Source organism: Phyllobates terribilis, unplaced genomic scaffold (assembly GCF_046119375.1).
Source record: "Phyllobates terribilis strain yellow unplaced genomic scaffold, ASM4611937v1 Scaffold_3__8_contigs__length_932513732, whole genome shotgun sequence".
Taxonomy (NCBI): Eukaryota; Metazoa; Chordata; class Amphibia; order Anura; family Dendrobatidae; genus Phyllobates; species Phyllobates terribilis.
This window is the reverse complement of record NW_027362763.1, coordinates 523,397,091-523,419,337: the sequence shown is the minus strand read 5'-3', so window position 1 is coordinate 523,419,337 and position 22,247 is coordinate 523,397,091. Positions and strand designations below refer to the sequence as shown.

Genomic DNA, 22,247 nt, shown 5'->3' with positions numbered 1-22,247 from the left:
AGCTTATGTGGCCTACACAACAGTAAAGTGGAGTGTTTGGTGAACTTTATTTTCGTTCTTTTTTTCACAAAAAGACACTGGATGTGCCCAAAGATGTAAAACCGATAGTATCACAAACTTTTTGTAGCTATTACAATGCAGGAAGGTAACCTACAATGCAATAGATGAGGCTACAAAAAATAGGCTAATACTAATCTGGCTGGGGCTGCAGGGCACAAGGCTGCAGAAAGGCTCCTCTATCTACTCCTATATAGTGTGCTTGGAAGCAATCTATCTGGATACGGATGGGACCACACTAATAGGAGAAATCAGGAAATATGAGCAGCACTAATGCAAAAAAGCACAATGTATGAGGCAGTGACGCACGCTGAGCGGACTACAACCGGACGTGGCTGCAGCACACACTACAGCATGTGCTGCACTCACACACAGAGACCTCGCAGACAGCAGTGAACAGTGCAGAGAACTGTGCACTAGTGCTGCAAGGCAAATGAAAGCTTTATAAAGTAGCCTGGGTAAAGCACAATAAAGCAAATAGGTAGCTAACACTGTCACTCAGAACAGCAGCGTCCTGTCCCTAACTGAATTCACAGCAGAGTGAACCCAAAATGGCGGCGGCGGCTTTTATAGTGCATCATGACATCATTTCAGCAGCCAATCACAGCCATGCCATTAGTTAACAAGCCTAACATGCCTAACAGGATGTGCCCACACTTCTTAGGATCCTCATTGGCTGAATAAAATCAAACTGGCTCATTGCATTATGGGAACTTCCGATTCCGTTATTCGATATTCTAAAAGTATCGGAACTCAGTATCGGAACTCCGATACCGCGAATATCGGTCGATACCCGATATTTCAGTATCGGAATGCTCAACACTGTTGGTGATCTGACAGTTCTCACTTTGCTCCTTGGGCAGCAAGGCGGCTACACAAACTACCCATGTTTTTTATGTGAATGGGCCAGCCGGGATAGGGCTCATCACTGGAGCCAAAAAAGTTGGTCAACAAGAACATCTGGACTCCAGAACATAGTTGCAGAAAGTTTAATTAATCCCAATAAAGTTCTCCTTCCATCACTCCACATTAAGCTGGGACTAATGAAGCAGTTTGTGAAAGCTCTACCGAAAAGAGAGACTTTTAAGTACTTGCTTACCAAGTTTCAGGGACTCTCCAAAGCAAAACTGAAGGGTATGGATAAATTCATGAAGGACGAGATGTTCGAAGCAAAAATGAAATCTGTTGAGAAACGGGCTAGGGGTTCTTTTAAAGAAGTCATAAATAAATTTCTAAGTAGTAACAAAGATTCAAAGTTTAAGTCAATCATGGAGAACCTGCTGAAGCGTTTCAAAGCGTTGGGTTGTCTGATGAATTTTTACATTTTTTACATTCCCATTTGAACTACAGTACTTTCCTGAAAACATTGGTACTGTTAGCGAAGAGCAAGGATAAAGATATAATCCGGATGTCAAGGAGATGGAACGATGATACCAAGGTAGACGAATGAGAACATGATGGGGGACTACTGCTGAATGATTCATAGAGAAGATCAATAGGCCTTCTACGAGAGAAAATGTATCAAGAGAAGCTTTGAAGAGAAAAGGAAAAGACGCACAAATTAATTTCCAATAAAGTTGCAGAATGAATGTTCAATACATTTTTATATATAATAATTGTGTACAATTTTGCTACAATAAAGTTTTTTGTTGTTCATCTCGTTTGTACGTAATTGGTGATGAGCGAGCGTGCACGCCACTATTTGGTACTCACCCGAGCATCTCACTGCTCAAGATGCTCGGCGCTCCTCAAGTATTTCAGGGATGCTCGAGCAGGAGCTTGGGTCCCCTCCCCGCATGTTTGGTGCTCTTTAGAGAGTCAATGAACATGCAGGGATTGTCTGTCACGCACTGCAATGCCGTAGCCATGTTGGTTGTGGGCATTGCAGTGAGTGGCTGGCCACATAGCGTCATCAGGAATATATAAGACCTGGTGACCCTATACTCATCACAGTTTACCACAGAAACAGGCAAAGTAGGAAAATCTGCTGCTGAGTGAGGGAGAGATTTGCTTGTTTAGTTAGTATAGATATTCCACAACATATATCTATATATCCATCTGAACTAACAGTCCTTCTTTGGACTAATTCAGCTGCATATATTCAGTGGTGATAGCAGGAGTTAGGCAGGAAGAGAAATTTGTGAACACTATACAGCACAATAGTTTAGCAGAGCTGAAGCTGTCCTGGGAACCAAGGAAAGGTAAGGATGAGGTTGGTTTATTATTTTACTATTATTGCAGAAGACATTGGCTTCAGCTGAAATGGGCGTGACGGTAAGTAGAGTTTAATTTAGAATATTAAAGGAATGTGTATTTATTTCAATTAAAGGACTTTATTCTGGGTGTTGTGTTTTTTTTAAATATTTTACTAGAAATTCATGGCAGTCTTGTCTAATATTGACGTGACCCCATGAATTTCGGGCTTAGGGCCAGCTGATAATACCAAGCTGGCCCTAACCCCTTTATTACCCTGTGAGCCACCGCACCAGGGCCCTGGATGAGTTGGGTACAGCGCCAGAAGATGGCGCTTCTATGAACGCGCCATTTTCTGGGGTGGCAGCAGACTGCAATTTGCAGTGGGGGGGCAGAAAGCTTGGGCCTCCCTGCGCTTCGGATTCCAGCCCCCAGCTGCCTAGTTGTACCTGGCTGGACAGAAAAATAGGGCGAAGCCCCACGTATTTTTTTTTTTTATTATTTCATGAAATTCATGTAATAATAAAAAAAAGGGCTTCCCTATATTGTTGTGTCCGGCCAGGTACAAATAGGCAGCTGGTGGTTGGGGGCAGTCCGTTCCTGCCTGCTGTACCTGGCTGGCATACAAAAATATGGCGAAGCCCACGTCAAAATTTTTGGGAAAAATTAATTAAAAAATAATAAAATAATAATAATTTAGGGACTGCGCTCCAGCCTGTCATCTGGATGTAGCAGAGCTGAAGCTGTCCTGGGAACCATGGAAAGGTAAGGATGAGGTTGGTTTATTATTTTATTTTTATTGCAGGAGATCGCTGGCTTCAGCTGGAATGGGCATGACGGTAAGTAGAGTTTAATTTAGAACATTAAAGAATTGTGTGTTTATTTCAATTAAAGGACTTTATTCTGGGTGTTTGTGTTTTTTTTTTAACTTTGACAATGGGGTTAGTAATGGGGGTGTCTTATAGACGCCTCTCCATTACTAACCTGGGCTGGATGTCAGCTGGCATTATAAGCTGACATCAACCCCAACCCTATTACCCCACTGCCACCGCTACAGGGCAGTGGGAAGAGCAAGGCTAAGTGCCAGAATTGGGGCGGCTGACGGCTGGTGTTTCTAGCCTGGGAGGGGGCCAATATTCATAGCACCCTTCCTGGGCCCCGCCTAGCCTTTGGTAGCTATTAAAATAGGGGGGGACCCCACGTCATTTTTTTTAGGTCCCCCATTTTAATAGCTAGTAAAGGCTAGGTATTTAGCTGGGGGCTGATATTAGTAGCCTGGGAAGCTCCATGGGTATTACCCCCTTCCCAGGCTTCAAACATCTGCCCCAGCTGTCTGCTTAACCTCCGCTAGAGACTAAAATTACGGGGAACCCCACGCCATTTTTTTTTTAATAAATCCTTTATTTTAACACTAAATGACAAGTACAGTAACCAACATTATCATTGTACTTATTATATATGTGACTGACATGTTTCTGTCTATCTAATCTATGTGTGATACTCTATTCTTTCTGTTCTAAATTGTCGGGTACCGATGATGAATTGCAGGCCGGCTTTTTTAAAGAGACAGGTGCATGAAAACACTATTATTTTTTTTTAATAAATCCTTTAACAGTAAATGACAAGTACAGTAACCAACACTGTCACTGTACTTATTATATATGTGACTGACATGTTTCTATCTATCTAATCAATGTGTGATGCTCTATTCTTTCTGTTCTAAATAGTCGGGTATCAGTGAATGCCGCTGATGAATTGCCGACCGGCTTTTTTAAAGAGACGGGTGCATGAAAATCGGAGGGCACTAGTGTGCTCCAAGTGCCTTGTTATGTTTTTCATGCACCCTCCTATAAACCCTGCCTGCCTGTCTGCCTATATATTCTGCCTGCCTGACGTTTATTTGAGCACTGTTCCCATCAATTTGGGCAATTTTTGACCTTCTGCAGACCGCCGGGGGGGAACGCCAGAAAAATGCTCGAGTTTCCCATAGACTTACATTGGGCTCGTTGCTCGGGCCGAGCACCCGAGTATTCCAATGTGCTCGACCCGAGCTTCGAGCAACCGAGCATTTTAGTGCTCGCTCATCACTAGTAAATACCTTATGTTGCAGATAATGCCTGTGAGCGGCGCTGTAACTGGCCGCTCACAGGCATCACGTGACCCCCGGCTGCAACCGGCTCTGACATCCGCTGATCTCACGACAAGTGCTGGCAGCAGCCGGGGGTCAATGTCTTCCATGTTCCAGGTGGATGCCAGGCTGTGGGTGGGGTTACCCCCCGGCATCACACCCGGCATTCACCGCGCGCTCTACCTCTCCCCATTCATTGGGAAATCGCGAGGTGGAAGCTTGGTGTGACCCGGGGGTAACCCCACCCACAATCCAGCAGCCACTGCGGGGACCCCAGCACTGAGTCATACCTCACTTGTCATGACATCAGCGCGGGGTCACGTGATGCCTGTGAGCGGCCGCCAATAGCGCCGCTCACAGACATTATCAGCAACATAAGGTATTTACAAAAAGTCTTAGGGGCCCCCGGGGAATACATTGGGGGGGTAATAAAAAGTAGTGTACAACTTCTTTAAACTCTCTTTAAAATGGGCATGGTGTGTGTCAGGGAACGGGGAAGTGGACGTTATGGTGATGGTGATAGTGCACCGAGGCCGTGGGCAAGATGAAACTGTGCCTGCTGAGGGAGCACAATAAACACCCACGTCATGTCGAACTACCTTCCTGTCCCAATTTCTAGGGGGCTGCGGAACACCACTATTGAAGCCAGAGCAGTGTGAAAAGGTTGTTGGTTGGATAGCAGATAAAGCTTCCAGTCAGTTTGCCACCACCACCACCACCACGCTGTGTTCCACATGGTCAAGTCTCAGTAGCTGTGAGTCTGGACCACATTATTATTATTACTTTATTGCCATTTATTCTATGGCACTTTACATATGAAAAAGGGTCACAAGGGTCGCAAAACAATTGCAATAATCTTGAACAAAAATGTGACAGTGACTGGTACAGGAGAGTAGAGGAGAGGACCCTTCCCGTGAGGGCTCACAGTCTACAAGGGATGGGTGAGGATACAGCTGGTCGTGCAGCACAATGGAGAGAGTGTTACTACAGGTTGTACGCATGTCGCAAAAGGTGGGCCTTCAGGTGCTTCTTGAAGGTTTCAACAGTAGGCGAGAGTCAGAAATGGTGATGCAGAGAGTTCAAGAGAAGGGGGGATGCATGGGAGAAATCTGGTATGCGATTGTGGGAAGAGGAGATAAGAGGGGAGTAGAGAAGGAGATCTTGTGAGGATCGGACGTTGTGTGCAGGTAAGTACCGGGAGACTTAGATTCTGGCCTCTCGCTTGGTCCGCTCGGAAGTGGAAAGAGCTTGGATATGTGGTTTGAAGGAGAGATTAGAGTCCAGGGTTACCCCAAGAGCTGTTCACTTTTCCATCAATAGATTTGGGCCTCTCGACCTGCCAGCTTCGAGTAGGGCAACAGAAGATCGGATGTAGCGATTTATGCAGCAATGGTCACCCGACGGTGACGGTGAGAATTACTGTTGCAAGAGGTGGATAATGATGAGACACAATGGACAGAAAGTCAGGAGGAGGATCAGGGTGCGGAAGTGGAAGACGAAGCGGTGGACGATGAAGTCACTGACCCCACCTGGCAAGGAGACATGTAGAGCAAGGACAGCAGCACACAGGGGGAGGGAGGCATAGCACCACAACACGCAGGGACAAGCCGTGTGGTGGCCCAGACACAAGGCAGGCAACTTCTCTCCAGAATACCAACAAGAAGGAAGTTGCCAGTACAACTGTTAGGTCTTCCCGAGTCTGGTTCTTTTTTAAAGAAGAAAGGACAAAGGGGCGCAAATGGGTGAAACCTGGATGTGAAGGGGTTAAAAGCAACTGGTGGGGCTCACCTTACTAGGTTGTTCACCCCTGTACAACCTCGAACGAGACAACGAGACAGCTCGCACGCCACAGGAGGGCTGTAGACAGGCAGTCCCGTGTCACAGCACCAACACAGGTCCTGGAGCGATCGCATGGTGCTGGCAGCTCACACCACTGGAGGGTTGGACTCCAGCGGTCATGTGACAAAGAATCAGCAAGGTCCTGGAGAGACAAAGGGCAAGGTCCTAAAAAATCTCCAAGCAATAGGCAGCTCTACCTGATGAAGGCGTTTTTTTTCCGCCGAAACGCGTTGTGATTAATAAATAAAAATTTTTAATCCCACTTATTTGCCTCATCCTAGCTAATTGGCTCTCCTTCCAAACTGCCTGTTTTTTCTTTTTTCCTTGTTGGTTCTTTTTTAAAGACTGCTTAGATAACCCCAAAAAGGCCATTTGCAACATTTGCCAGGCCAGCATCAGCAAGAGCACCAAAACTACCAGCCTGACCACCACCAGCATGCTCAGGCACATGACAGCAAAGCACCCGACTAGCTGGACCGAACACCAAGGTACAGAAACAGTGTCTGCGTGTGACGCCACTGCCTCTTCCGCTGTTGAGTATGCACGTCAATCCCCTGTCCATGGTGCATGCAAAGATTCCTCCTGCCCTGCACCTGTCGTTGCAGACTTGCAACCATCACCGTCCATGTCCTTGTCAGCGTTCAGTTGTACATACCACAGTCCTTGGAATGCAAGCGCAAGTATACAACCAACCACCCACCCACAGGGCGCAATACTAAACTGCCATATTTCGGGACTGCTTGCACTTGAAATATTGCTTTTTAAGCTTGTGGAGGCGGACACTTTCTGCAACCTCATGGCGGCGGCGGCCGGGTGTACATACTTATTCCCCAGCCACCAATATTTCTCCCGGTATCATCTCCACCTTCCACTAGCGTGGTTCCCAAAACATTACCCGTGCCCTCCCCAGTGCACCTAAGTGGGAAGGACCTAACCACAAACACGTGGACAAGTGAATGTGGCCAGGGACGGTACGGAGCCAGTCCACAGTAAAAAAAAAACAGTCATAGAGTGTCCGGGAACCTTCTACACTTTTCTCAGCCAGGGCTGCTTCTTGGCAGGGTTGGACTGGCCTACCAGAGAACCAGAGAATCCTCCGGTGGGCCCTGGCTTCTCCATCAGGAGAGTTCATAGCGCAAACCTTGCAGGTTGTGATGATGATGAGGCCATCCATGTCCTTAGTTTTCTGTTACTTGGAATGCAAGCGCAAGTATGCAGCCGGCCACCCACCTAAGTGAATGTAGCCAGGGACGGTTCATCTCACTGACGCATTCCACTGGGTTAATATTGTGGAAGCCGGGACCCAGTGGGACCCTGGGATGGAACACGTCCTCCCGACGCAGAGGATTGCGGGCCCTGGCTCAATCTGGGTTGCCCCTACATTCTACAGCTCCTGCATCACCACCTCCTCCTCCTCTTCAGCCTCCATCTCCATCACTTGATTCATTTTCTCAGGACATATTCCAAATTATTTACTTAAATTTCGCGTGTGCCAATAACAATAAGCAGGACTGTATGTGTGGTGCCCCTGTGGGTTCAGTCACCACAGAGGTAATGCATCTCACCCAGAGGTGTAGTATCCCACTCTCAGGTAAAGATGGAGTACTGCCCGGGACCCACCCACTTGCATCCATTACACTCCACTTCAGAGGGAAGGGTGAGATTGCTCCTAAGGGAGAGCACAGTCCCTGGTCCCTAGCTGGAGGGTGGAACCATGTAGTGGGTGTGGGTGGAGGAAGGAGTTTAGGGGAGCACTTCAGTGGGAGTATAAGAAGGAATGGAACCATCTAGAAGCAGCCAGTCCTGCTCAGGAGAGCAGTGGAGGAGGTCCAGACTCCTGGCTCCAGTGCTTGGAGCAGGAGTTGAGAGGAGTGGAGCCTAGCCTGAGAGGCCCAGGAAAGAGAGAGGGAGGACGGGAGCAGGGAAGGCTCCAAGAGGAACAGAAGGGATCCTAGGGGCACGGGAAATGCGGATGCCACCCGTGCGCCCGAATCTGCAAGAATGTAGAGGGATCAGGCCGCAGAGGGGACTGGCCCCTAAACTAGTGGAGAACTACAAGGCTCAGCTAGAAACCGGAGGCTGCTGTACTTGCATGGTGCAGCTGCCCACTACCACAATTACATCGCCGAAAAGGTGGCTACAGAGGGTCCAGGGGACTGCAGGTCGCCCGACAAGATCCGAGGCTACCGGCTTGGGACACTGATTGTGAGGCACAGGGCAGGAGGGTGAGAGCCAGCGCAGGAAGACGACTGAGGAAGGCACATAGAACGGGGTCCCGTTTAAGTACTCCTCAGTTACTTGAGAGATTGCTGAACCCCTTCCTTGGTGAACGCAGGATGACGTGGGAGGTTACCCTGGTATTGGTAACCTGGAGTTCAACAACTGTGAGTAAACCTTGAAGACTGCACCCCACTGTGTCCTGGAATTATCATCTGTGCCATCCCCTGCACTACACTGCACAACAACATCTATAACATCACCATCTACACTGCCCTGGAGCTAAGTTCTGCCTGTGGAGAGCTGAACCAACTCTGCTGCGTCACCATCAGCTCCAGAGGACCTGCACCGCAGCGGCGGCCCCATATAGCCACATACCACAGGTGGCGTCACGAACATTAAACTATAAAAACTATAAATCCCCTTTTATTGACCGCCCGGGGTCATGGACCGAGTCACTGCCACCGTGACATCCCCTGCATCGACCGGCCCAGCTACCGAGTACCCCACGGTGCGTCATATGATTAGGCGACAAACCGCACACTGTTGCAGAGTTGATGAAAGCTGTATCAGAAAACCTGGTGGCGGCTCTGAAGCTAGGCAAGCTCGCACATGTACCATACCTGACCCATGTGCTCAATTTAGTGGTTCTGCAGTTTCTCAAAATCTACACGGACTCACCAAAGCGGCTTGTGAAAGTACGCCGCATGTGTGCCCATTTCTGAAAGTCAGTTACAGCCCTGGCAGGGCTTCAGCAGCATTTGCAGCTTCCAGTTCATCGACTGGTGTGTGATGTGACTGCGTTGGAAATCAACGTTGCAGATGTTTGGAATGATTTTAAGCAGCAGAGAGCAGTAGTTGAGTACCAGCTTCAACATGTCCGTAGGCATTCAGGTCAGCCTCCGCACTTAAGAGTTGATGGGTGGGCATGGATTTATGACTTCTGTGCCCTCCTCCAAAACTTTGAGGACTCCCCCAAGATGGTGAGCGGCCATGACGCTTTAATTAGCGTCACCATCCTGCTTATGTGTCTACTGAGATGCTCATTTTGGACATTACAGAAAACTGGCACGGCACAAGAGAATTCTTGGAGACGGAGGTGTGAGGTTCTGATTAAGGAGGATGTCAGTCTTAGATCAGTTGCAGAACGGAGGGCACAGGAGGGGTGATAGACAGAAATGAGGGAAGAGATATAGGCCGGTGCAGAGCTGTGGACAGCATGGTGGGTGAAAAAGATGAGTTTGTATTGTATTCTGTAGTGATTGCTTAACCTAACCCGTGCAATGACTGGCACAGGGTAGAGGCATCGGTGAAGCGGCTTCATAGAAATACGACCCTGGCTGCAGCATTCAGAAGGGATTGGAAGAGGAGACAGTTTGTTTAAAGGGAGACCGATAAGAAGAAAGTTGCACTAATGAATAAGAGCGACAGTAAGAGTTTTTGCAGCCAGCATCAAAGGTGAGAAAAGTTCGACTTCTGGAGAAGTTTTTAAGGTGCAGGTGAAATGAGCGAGTGAGTGATTTTCTACATTGAATAAAGAAAAGTTGTGTGTCAAAAATGACTCCAAGATAGCAGGTGTGCCAAGTGGGAGTTATGGTGGCACCACCTAAAGGAAATTGCAAAGTCAGGTATAGGTAGGTTAGTAGAAGGAGGAAACTGAAGGAGTTTATTTTTGGAGATATTAAGTTAAACTCTTGTTGAAGAATTATAACAAAAAAAAAATCCCATCTGTCAACGCTGGCAGCAGAGGTCACAGTCAGACAGTTCATTGGACAACCAAGGAGTACAAGCGAGGGAGACACAAACCAGATGCGGCAGAGGCAAGAGAACGCTGTCAAAGGTCTGGGAAAGTTTTCTCAGACCCTCCCAGTGCCCAGCCTCTGATACATGGAGTACTCTGACAAGGAGGGAAAAGTCTTGGAAGATGCAAGCTGGACACATGGCATGAACTATCTTTCTACACCTTGGAGGTCCTGGCCGCTAGCATTTTGTCAGAGATGTTTTTTAGTGCCACCGGAGGCATTATAACTGATAAATAAATCTAATAGGCGCATCCGCCTGTCAACTGAAAGCAAATAACCAGGATTAAGATAAAAAAAAAATTTGCCCTGGCCCCTGATATATGGGGCTATGTCTACAAATATATGTAAGAACGGCAGCAGACAGAACACTCAATGGACCGTCTTGTGCTGTATCATGCACTGCAGTCTGCCACATACACTGCCTGCCTGCCTAACTCCTGCTATCAGCACTGAATATATGCAGCTGGATTAGTCCTCAGAAGGACTGTTATTCAGATGGATATATATATATATATATATATATATATGTTTTGGAATACCTATACTAACTATAAACAAGCAAATCTATCCCTGACTCAGCAGCAGCTCTCCCTATTCTACCTGGTTCCGGGGTAGACTGTGACGATCATAGCGGCGTCAACCGCTGATGACCTGATGACGCTGTGCGGCCAGCCTATCACTGTAATGCCCACATGGCTACAGCATTGCAGTGCATGGCAAGCAATCCCTGCATGTTCATTGGCCCTCTAAAGAGCGCCAAAAATGCAGTGCGGGGACCCGAGTTCCCTCCTGAGCAACCCGGAAATACTTGCCCAGCTTGTCGAGCACCGTGATGCTCGGGCGAGTACCGAGCAGTGGCGAGCACGTTCACTCATCACTACTGAGAGTGCCTCCAGTTCCTTCACATTGTCTTCCACCCAGTCCCCTGCAGAAAACACAGAGTTGGCACATGAGGACCATAAGCATTTTTCTTCTACCTCAATCCTTTGCAAATCGTCCAAGCAGTCTGAGCAAAAAGTCATGGTACTCTGAGACCAAACTCATGCAGCAGTCTCTTCTATTTTTGATGACTCTGCTGGCTGGGGTTCCGTGGCCCATGCCCCTGGCCCTGCCCCACAAGTGTAAGAGACTGAGTGCACTGAAGCCATACCACTTATGTTTGGCTGATTATTCCATTGGAGGGCTAGTGCACACGGTCAGTGGCCCACCACAGCACATCTCAGAGGATGATGAAACACAGGTGCCAACTGCTGCGTCTTTCTGTAATGTGCAGAAGAGCAAGAAGGGCAGGGGTGAGGAGTGGGTGGAAGATAATACGGGGGATGATGAGGTCCTAGACCCCACATGTAGCGAAGGCCATCCTAGTGACGTGCGCAGTTTGGAGGAAGAAATGGTCACGCTGCCCCAGCAGCACAGCAAAAGAGGGAACATGGTGCAAAAGCACAGCAGCTGATCTCTATCCAGCACTTCGGCTGCTACTGCCCACTGCGTTGAGGAAAAGAGCAAACCAAAGCCAGCTCAAAGGAGCTTCCTGGCCTGGCATTTCTTCAGACAATATGCTGACGACAAGACACGGTTTGCGCGGTCAGAGCCTGAAGCGAGGTATAAATCTTCTGAACTTGAGCACCACCTGCATGACGAGGCATCTGAATTCCATGCGCTTGGTGCAGTGAAGTACACATCTTAAAAATCATGACAGAACTGAGGCTCCTCCTGCTTCCTCCTCTTCTGCTTTCTTGATCTCTTTTTCCCTCTCATGATCAATAGGGTCATCTGCCTCCCTGCAAAGAGAGGATGTGACAGCACCATCACCACACGCAGTGTCACCGAGCATCTCCACACCGTCCAATGGAAGTGTTCAGATCTCCACCACCCGAACACTCGAGAGAAAGAGGAAATACCACTCTACACACCCAGGAGTCGTGTCCTGAATAACAGAATTTCCTAATTCCTGGTTTTTGAAATGCTGCCATTCTGGCTGCTGAAGATGGACAGTTTTAAAAAATTGATGGCTGTAGCTGTCCTGCAGTACATTGTTCCCCGCCACCACTACTTTTCCAGGCGGGCCATCTCTACCTTGCACACACATGTTGCGGACCAAATCAGATGTGCACTGTGCAACGCCATCAGTGGCAAGGTCTATATAACCACTGATACGTGGACCAGTAATCACGGCCAGGGACGTTACATCTCCCTAACTGCACACTGGGTAAATTTGGTGGTGCAGAGCTTCCTTAAAAATTAGCCACATATGTCAGAGCTGCTGCTGAGCATGCGGACAGTGTGTGCATGTTTTCAGCGTTCTCACCCTGCTGATGCTAGATTTCTGCACTGCAGCATCACTTCTGCCTTCTCGCTCAATGCCTCATATGCGGCATACCAGCAAGGAGGAACTCCACTTTGCATATGCTGGAGAGACTGTGTGAGCAACAGCAGGCAATAGTGAAGTTTCAGCTGCAGCACGCATGGGTTAGTCACTCTGTGGAACAACACCACTTCACCACCAATGAATGGGCCTCCATGCGGAATGTGTGTGCCATGTTGCGCTGCTTTGAATACTCCACCAACATGACCAGCTCTGATGACGCCATCATGAGCATTACTATACCACTTCTATGCCTGCTGGAAACAAACACTTCAGGCGATGATGGATGAGGTGGTGACACAGGACGAAGAGGAGCAGGAGGAAAAGGGACGATTCACACCGTTATCAGGCCTGTCGCCCACACATGGCTTGGAGGGTGGGTGCATGTACCAACAGCGGCCAGGTGCTTTACTATCCAGCCAGGGGACAGTTTTTGAAAATGAGGAGGAACCGTGTTCACGTAGGGTGACAGTCAAAACCGCTCACGGGCATCACTAGAGCTGCCCAAATTGTTACAACTGCTGATTGCTGGGTGGCCTCCCTGCTGGATCCCTGCTACAAGGACAATGTACCATCATTGTTTCCGTCACTGGAGCAGAATCGCATAATGCATTCATACAAGCACACGCTGATCTCACTGAGGGAAGCCTGACTAGGCAACTTTGATGAGCATTATCGTTACTAACGTCACCGCTGTTCAGAGTCGCTGGGTCCCGCAGAGAACAGCATAAGCCGATGACTCTGATGAGCGGTGAAGTCAGTACCTGGCGACTGTGAACAGCAATAATGTTACAGCTATTCGCAGTCGCCGGGGCCGGGTTTGGGAGCGCTGGATTACATTGGACCTGTGAGGGAACATTTTTTTTTAATAAACTGGTGAATGAGAAACAGCTTTTTATTTCTCTCTTTTTATGTTTTTCAGGTATCCATTTGTGGACTATGTTGGATTCAGTGGACTACTTCAGATTCCCAGGACTATGTCGGACCTGCATGTTTTTTTTTTTTTTTAAATAAATTGGTGAATCAGGAAAAATGTGGGAGAGTGTTTATTCAAATACAGTATTTTGTGTGTGCGTGTGTTTTTTTTTATTACTGGGTTAGTGATGTGGGCGTCTGATAGACTCTTCCCCAATACTAACATCAGGGCATCACGCCAGCTGTGAATTTTGACATATCACAGCTGACATCAACCCCAATTACAATTACCCCGATTGCCAATGAACCAGGGCAATCAGGAGGAGCGAGTCAAAGTGCCAGAATTGGCGCATGTCATGTGATGTGCCACTTCTGGGGCGGCTACGGGATGGTATATTTAGGCTGGGAAGGGCCCAATAACCATGGACCTTCCCAGCCTGATAATATCAGCTCACAGCTGTTTGCTTTCCCTTTGCTGGTTTTCAAAAATAGGGGGTACCCCACTTCATTTTTTTCATTTACTTATTTGTTAGGATAATACATGTATAGTAAACTACATATGCAAGGCAGTAATTATATCTCACAGATATATAGCTATCTATCCACCTCATATCTATGCATCTATCTATCTTATTTATCTATCTGCACTACTTTAACATCTAAACATCTGTCATTTCTATTCTGCAATTTATTCTGGTACATGTCACATGGATGGCACACAGATATCACATTTTTTGTCATCCGTGTACACATGTATGGGACGCATTGACATTTGGGCTGCCAGAAAAAATTAACATGTCTACGTGTGGGTCACCAGACACACGATCCGTGTGAACAAATGGACATGTGCGCAGTCCCATAGTTTATAGTCGGTGTGAGGTGTGTAAGTGTCTCCGGTACGTGTGAAAAATGATACCACACATACCATAAACACTGACGTGTGATGGGGGTCTAATTCTGTCATTGTATTTGGTCACCCCCCCAGACAAGAAAAAGGCAGAGCAGGGGTGCCCAGTAAACTCCTAACCTGTGTCACAATGAAGCTGTCTCTTCTCCTGCCAGAGCCCCAAGCTGCCCTGTATTTTTAAAATTTAAAAAAATCTACACAAGTTAATACCTATTCTAGGTTCATATCACTCAAAGTGTACTAACTCGAAGAATTATGTTGTCATGTCATTTTTACTGTAAAATGAATACTGTAAAAGCGGAATTGCATATTTTTTCACCATTTCATTCTCATTTTTCAGTACACCGTATTGTAAAATAACTATTAGTGAATTATTAGTGCCAAAACTAGATCTCAACCTGCAAAAAACAAGCCCTCATATGACAATCAATACAGAAAATGGGCTCTCATAGGAAGGGGTTAATGAGGTTATCTTGAGAATCAAACAGAATATTTGTATCGTCTTTAGTTTTTCCTGATTAACATTGCATAACCAATATTAACAACCATAGTCCCCCTGAGGAAGCTTGAGTGAAACATGCATTGTGGCACAATCTGTCTTATTTGGTGTCCTGGACTACTAGATAACTTTTGTCTTGTCCTGTTTCCTCCTTCCCCAATATCTATTAAGCCATCTCATGGTACCTTGCATCTGAAAAGTACTGAGGCCTTACCACTTTTAAAATACAAATCAAATATCAAACAAGGCTATCAATGAAATCTATAATGAAAGGAATCATTGTAAAGTGTTGTGTATAATTTCCCTCACCGCAATATCCTCAGTTTATTTATCGTAGGATGTTTTAAACATTGAAGCGAAAAGGATTTTTTTGTGGACTAACAAGGATGTTTCCCCCAAGCAGACCAGATGTGAGATCAAGGAGTTGAAATTAAGTCTTGCCCTAACAATAAGGGATGTGTTCTTTCAATGAGAAATGTCACTCAAATATTTGGAGTATCTGTCATTATAAGACTTTAAACAATTGTGTCTTGTTCCGTCTTTGCCTCACCGGCATCTAAGTGAGCTCTTTGTTGTAGAAATTGAATAAATGTACTTATCGCATGATATTATGATATAATAATAGAAGATGATATAATGCATCTATAATTGCAGGCTCTGAATCATGAACAACCAGATGGAATCCACATATTTGCGGTTCTTCTTCATGCTCATCAAGCTGGCCAAGTTCTACGTGCACGACATTTCAGGAAAGGAGAAGAGCAAAAATTACTTGCCTATGATAATGAGTTTGACTTCAATTTCCAAGAGTTCCAGTATCTAGAAGAAGAACGAATCATTCTGCCTGTAAGTGTTCTTGTCTTCTAGCCTGCACATGCTGTGGGCATTAACTTCTTTGGTAACATTCAAACTGCTACACCACTGGCACATTTTACCATCTGTACTGTTTACCTTTACCATTTCACCAGAACACATTTGGCTTCTTTGGTTCTGAAAATCCAGAATCAATGAAGATTTTATGGTTATTTGAATTTGGTTCAGATTTTTAGTGTTTTAGATATACCACTGTTCAAATAACACTATTCACTCCTGCAGCATTCTCTGTAAGTTTGAATTTTTATTTATCAGTAATTAATATATCCTGACTTATTCATTAGAAACATGCTCATCCCCCATATATTTGAGTGACAGCAGCAGTTTTTTTTACGTCTCTGTCAGTGCCAGCATTCAGATGGGAAACGGGAGGTGAACTGTCTTAATCCGTGATTGTTTGAGGGGGTGTTTCAGGCTATTTTGAGATGATAACAGGAAGTAAAGACCAGTGGAGACTTTGATTGTTACTTCTTTATTTTTATTAAACCATTCTGACCATTTTACAAAAATGTCCTTTTGGACAATCCATTATATCCATTATAACTTAACCCCGACAATTTTTTTTTAATGTTTTCTCCAGGGTGATCATTTAATTACTGAATGTCAGTACAACACAAAAGGCAGATCCACTATGACATGGGTAAGAAAATATGGTATACTTCATTCTCTATCTTCTTTGATCTTTACCCCCTATTTATCCTTGATTCCATATATTGGGAAATAGCCAAAGCGAAAGACTTGCATTAAACTTAACAGCACTAATCAGAAAACAGGCTGAGGACAAATCTAGGATCTAGCCTGTCCATCGCTCGCCATCTTGTTTTCTTATGACGCTCAACACTTGCGCATTCATTTTTTTTATTACATACTGCAATAATAAAGGATTGCAGTATATTTGTACAAGCTATCAAATAATCATAAATTTCAGTCCCCTTATTTAATTTGTTCAGCTCTACTTTGTATACAGTGCCTACTTTGTATACATTATATACAGTACAATATAGGTTTATGCTTATACCTCATTATAAGGATATTGCGGTGTGAGGAGCGCAGGGAGGAAGTCATGGCGAGGGGCTGTCATCCTCCACCCACACCCTTGCACCCACAAATAAAAGATAAAGTCCTGTTTGTTGTGTGGTGTGGGTGAAATGCATCATACTCACTGCAACAGCGCTGGAAATCTTGACGGGTACCATGGTTCTCGATCCAGATGCCTCCCCACATTAAATGACAGACACCGTGTCCATTTTAACATATTAACTTTACTCAACAAGTTCACAGTCTCCATGGCGGTTACAGTACAGCATGTGTTCATTTTGTCAGCCTGAGCTCTCCCTTCTGGCTCCTGAGATGCTCTTTCTGGCTCTACAGCTCCCATGCCTCAAGGCCCATTCTTCTGTGTCGGTATCCCGTCCGACTCCCCTTTTTGGGCAATGAAAGAGGTACCCTTGTCCATACCTGGTTCAGGCCATAGGTCCCCCAATTTTCCAGGAGATACCGCTGAATGAATTGGCAACCGTGTGCATGCTGTATCTCACTATCTCGTGCTTTCCGTATGTGTCCGGCCTCTTGGCCTAATCATCCTTTCCTCTCTTTCTCTCTAGTAACTTCCAACTGCCACCAAGATGGCCTCCCCACTTCTTCCTGTTACACACATCTAACTGTCAACTGTTTTTTATCTCGACTACGCCCCTCCCAACTGGGAAATCCCCTAAACACATTAAGTAAGCCCCTCCCACACTGGAGCTAGACCAATCACCAACTCTCCTTTAGTTGCTGGGCAAACTTCACCCTTCACCACTTAACTACAGTCACTACCCTCTAACAGTATGCACTGAACTCCCTATAACCAGTATGTTTACTTCTTCTTCTTACACTGTCCCTATCTAATCGTGTAATACAATGTAATACTAGAACATATCAATGTCAGTAAAATACATTTAAATCATTCATAGCGTTAATAATCATAAAACCTTACATCAAAATATATATACAGTCTAAAGCATACACGTCAAACTCTGGCCCGTGGGCCAAATCTGCCCCACAGGGTGGTTTTATTTGGCCCACGACACCATATCCACCACCCCTATGTGGGACCATTATTCTGTAGGAAAGGCTATGTGGGGCCCATTATTCTGTATGGAGGACTATGTGGGCCCCATTATTCTGTATGGAGGACTATGTGGGCCCATTATTCTGTATGGAGGACTATGTGGGGCCCATTATTCTGTATGGAGGACTTTGTGGGGTCCATTATACTGTATACTGGTTGGCCAGCGACTTTGTCCAATTTTTTCATTTTGGCCCTCTGTATGTTTGGTCTATAACAATATCCACATTACTAAAGGAGAGCATACTCCATTTTATTAAGGAGGCATGAAGCGCATGAGTGGCCCCTGTCACACCCTTACAGCGGTACAACCTGTAGTGGACACTGAAGGAGTGTTTTATTACTTCAAAAACAGAGCAGAGATAAAGGTAGCACTCACCAAGTCTTCTTAAAAAATCCATCCTTTATTGTTATATGCGGGACATATCAGCGTGCCCAATGGTCCTTGGACCTGTTGAAGCGCCGGAAGGCAGCGAAACTGCCGTCGTCCTTTTCTCCTCTCCCCCGCACACCCTCCCGGGTCTCAGTCCGATACCGCACTCTGATATGTCCCGCATATAACAATAAAGGACGGATTTTTTAAGAAGACTTGGTGAGTGCTACCTTATCTCTGCTTTGTTTTTGAAGTTGTAATTCACTTGGATGTGCACCGGTCAGGAATGGAATCATGCAATCCGCAGCTGCCAGATGTTACTGCATAATGGATGGGATTTGTAGAAATCCCATGCCCACTATGAGTCTCCGTGCTCCTGCGGATCACCTGCGGACACAGATATGTGGTTCGTCTTTACAGACCACACCATGTCAATTTCTCTTGCGGAGACACTAGTCTCCGGAAGAGAAATGATATTACTGTAATGGATAAGATGCAGTGAATCAGCATGGTTCAATGAACACATGCGGATTCACCTGCATGCAGTAAAGTAAAGTATACTGTGTTCAAAGCGCTGCTAATACAGACTGTGTGCACATACCCTAAATGTTTTTAGTCATGTCATGTCACAGTTTGTCTTATTTAATAAATTCATATTGTATTTTATTCAGTGATCCCAATTCTTTATAGCACACTTCTTTTCTCATCACAATTCATTGTGTTTTTCCTATGAAGCACAATACTTGGGCATTAATTTTTTTTATTATATACTTCAATAATAAAGGATTGCAGTATATTCGTACAAGCTATCAAACAATCACAAATTTAAATCCCCTAAAAATTTGTAAAACGTAGTTTAAAATGTTTAATATATGTATAAAAAAATAAAAGTATAAATCATTCCTCTTTATATTTTGAAAATTCATATATAAAAACAACATACAGTGGTGGCCAAAAGTATTGGCACCCCTGCAATTCTGTCAGATAATACTCAGTTTCTTCCTGAAAATGATTGCAATCACAAATTCTTTGGTATTATTATCTTCATTTAATTTGCTTGCAAGGAAAAAGCACAAAAGAGAATGAAGCAAAAATCTAATCATTGATCATTTCACACAAAACTCTAAAAATGGGCCAGACAAAAGTATTGGCACCCTCAGCCTAATGCTTGGTTGCACAACCTTTAGCCAAAATAAATGCGAACAACCGCTTCCGGTAACCATCAATGAGTTTCTTACAATGCTCTGCTGGAATTGTAGACCATTCTTCTTTGGCAAACTGCTCTAGGTCCCTGATATTTGAAGGGTGCCTTCTCCAAACTGCCATTTTGAGATCTCTCCACAGGTGTTCTATGGGATTCAGGTCTGGACTCATTGCTGGCCACCTTAGAAGTCTCCAGTGCTTTCTCTCAAACCATTTTATAGTGCTTTTGGAAGTGTGTTTTGGGTCATTGTCCTGCTGGAAGACCCATGACCTCTGAGGGAGACCCAGCTTTCTCACACTGGGCCCTACATTATGCTGCAAAATTTGTTGGTAGTCTTCAGACTTCATAATGCCATGCACACGGTCAAGCAGCCCAGTGCCAGAGGCAGCAAAGCAACCCTAAAACTTCAGGGAACCTCCGCCATGTTTGACTGTAGGGACCGTGTTCTTTTCTTTGAATGCCTCTTTTTTTTTCCTGTACACTCTATGTTGACGCTTTTTCCCAAAAAGCTCTACTTTTGTTTCATCTGACCAGAGAACATTCTTCCAAAAAGTTTTAGGCTTTCTCAGGTAAGTTTTGGCAAACTCCAGCCTGGCTTTTTCATGTCTCGGGGTAAGAAGTTGGGTCTTCCTGGGTATCCTACCATACAGTCCCTTTTCCTTCAGACGCCGACTGATAGTACGGGTTGACACTGTTGTACCCACGGACTGCAGGGCAGCTTGAACTTGTTTGGATGTTAGTCGAGGTTCTTTATCCACCATCTGCACAACCTTGCGTTGAAATCTCTCGTCAATTTTTTTTTTCCATCCACATCTAGGGAGGTTAGCCACAGTGCCATGGGCTTTAAACTTCTTGATGACACTGCGCACGGAAGACACAGGAACATTCAGGTCTTTGGAGATGGACTTGTAGCCTTGAGATTGCTATTGCTTCCTCACAATTTGGTTTCTCAAGTCCTCAGACAGTTCTTTGGTCTTCTTTCTTTTCTCCATGCTCAATGTGGTACACACAAGGACACAGGACAGAGGTTGAGTCAACTTTAATCCATGTTAACTGGCTGCAAGTGTGATTTAGTTATTGCCAACACTTGTTAGGTGCCACAGGTAAGTTACAGGTGCTGTTAATTACACAAATTAGAGAAGCATTACATGATTTTTCAAACAGTGGCAATACTTTTGTCCACCCCCTTTTTTAGGTTTGGTGTGGAATTATATCCAATTTGGCTTTAGGACAATTCTTTTTGTGTTTTTTCATTGTAGACAAATTAAATGAAGATAATAATTCCAAAGAATTTTTGATTGCAATCATTTTCAGGAAGAAACTGAGTATTATCTGACAGAATTGCAGGGGTGCCAATACTTTTGGCCACCACTGTATTAGGTATTGCAACATTTTTAAAAGTCTAATCTATCAAAATAGCAAACTAAATAACCAGTAAGCTAAGTAAAGTAAAGAAAAAACCTAAAACACCAAAATACTGTAATAAAATGCAAGCATGGTTTCAGTAAAAGAATCCAGTCATGATACAAAAAACAAGCCCTCATACACCTCCCTCAATGTTGAAAAGTTTTGAATCTCAGAAAAAAGTGATAACACAAAGGCCCTTATATAGTTATCTAGAATGAAAATTTAAAAAGTTATGGTTCTTGGAAGAAGGGATGAAAAAAAGTCCAAAAACAAAAAAAGGTTGCATCTTCCATGGGTTAAATGGTTTGGTTCCTCTTATTTCCAGAGCTCACCTTTCCCCAGCAACCTGACTTCTTGATTGCTGGGGGTTGGTGCTCCTGAATAACTGACAGTTCGAGCCAACAGTATCATGACACTGCTCTCTCAGTACTGTCATATAATGCAGATTTTCCTTACATGCACTGTGCCTTTGAAATTGGCCGGGATTGTGAGCTACACAGCGCACTCCAGTGATCCCACCTAGACATAGTTCTGTAATACTTACAAGCTCTATTGGAAAGAGCTGGAAAGCACTATCATGTTCTCCATTGCTGTTTGGTGGATCGTCCTTTTGGCTATGAGCTGCAATAACAGAAAATTGTACAAAGGTGTCAAATTTTAATAAAGAGTAAATATGAAAAATGCTTGATATTACAAACACTTTCCAATCCAATCCATCTTGGAAGAGAGGAATATCTACCCAAATGTGCATATCTATACAATATTAATATTTAATAATAATACTATAATATAATGATAGCATTAATACATAATACTATACACCCAATTGCAAGTGCCACAGCCACTAGACACAGTTGTAACCTTAGAATGATCCACAAAGGGATGAGATGATGAAAATGTAATATTCCCTATCATCCTTAAAAACCACAAGTAAATTACATTTTTTCTTTCGAGCTTAAAATAGCTAACCACTTCCTTAGTTATTCCAATATTAATATAATCAACTAACCACATCTAATATGCAGAAGAATTCACAACCAAAATGTTATTTTATAGATGCAAATATATAATGAATGGGCATTTCTTTTTTATAGCAAAGCAGTTATTAACTGTTTAGTAATCCATAATAGTAGTTAATTTTTCACCTATCACATCCCAATGTTGCCTTTGTAAAATAACCTTTGTGTAATCTTGTAAGGCAGATGTCACAAACCTGTGGCTTGGGAGCCACATGTGGCTCATGGGCCTGTGATGTGTGGCTTACTGATGTCTGCTAAATGTATTAGCACAAGGTCAAGCAAATAGCTATGAAGAGAAGATCTCCAGATGTTGATTTTTGTGAGTAGACCTGCACAGAA

General features: G+C 44.7%; 1 protein-coding gene across 4 annotated transcripts in view; it reads left to right on the top strand.

Annotated features, from left to right (window-relative positions):
• MOXD1 (monooxygenase DBH like 1) overlaps positions 1–22,247 on the top strand; it is a 443,141-nt gene that overhangs the window by 356,393 nt on the left and 64,501 nt on the right. For 3 of the 4 annotated variants that reach the window (XM_073673215.1, XM_073673216.1, XM_073673218.1), the window contains exons 8-9: positions 15,577–15,768; positions 16,376–16,435. In XM_073673215.1, the coding sequence (XP_073529316.1) occupies positions 15,577–15,768; positions 16,376–16,435 (252 nt within the window). The remainder of the gene's footprint in view (positions 1–15,576; positions 15,769–16,375; positions 16,436–22,247) is intronic. The other variant, XM_073673217.1, reaches the window with a different exon arrangement.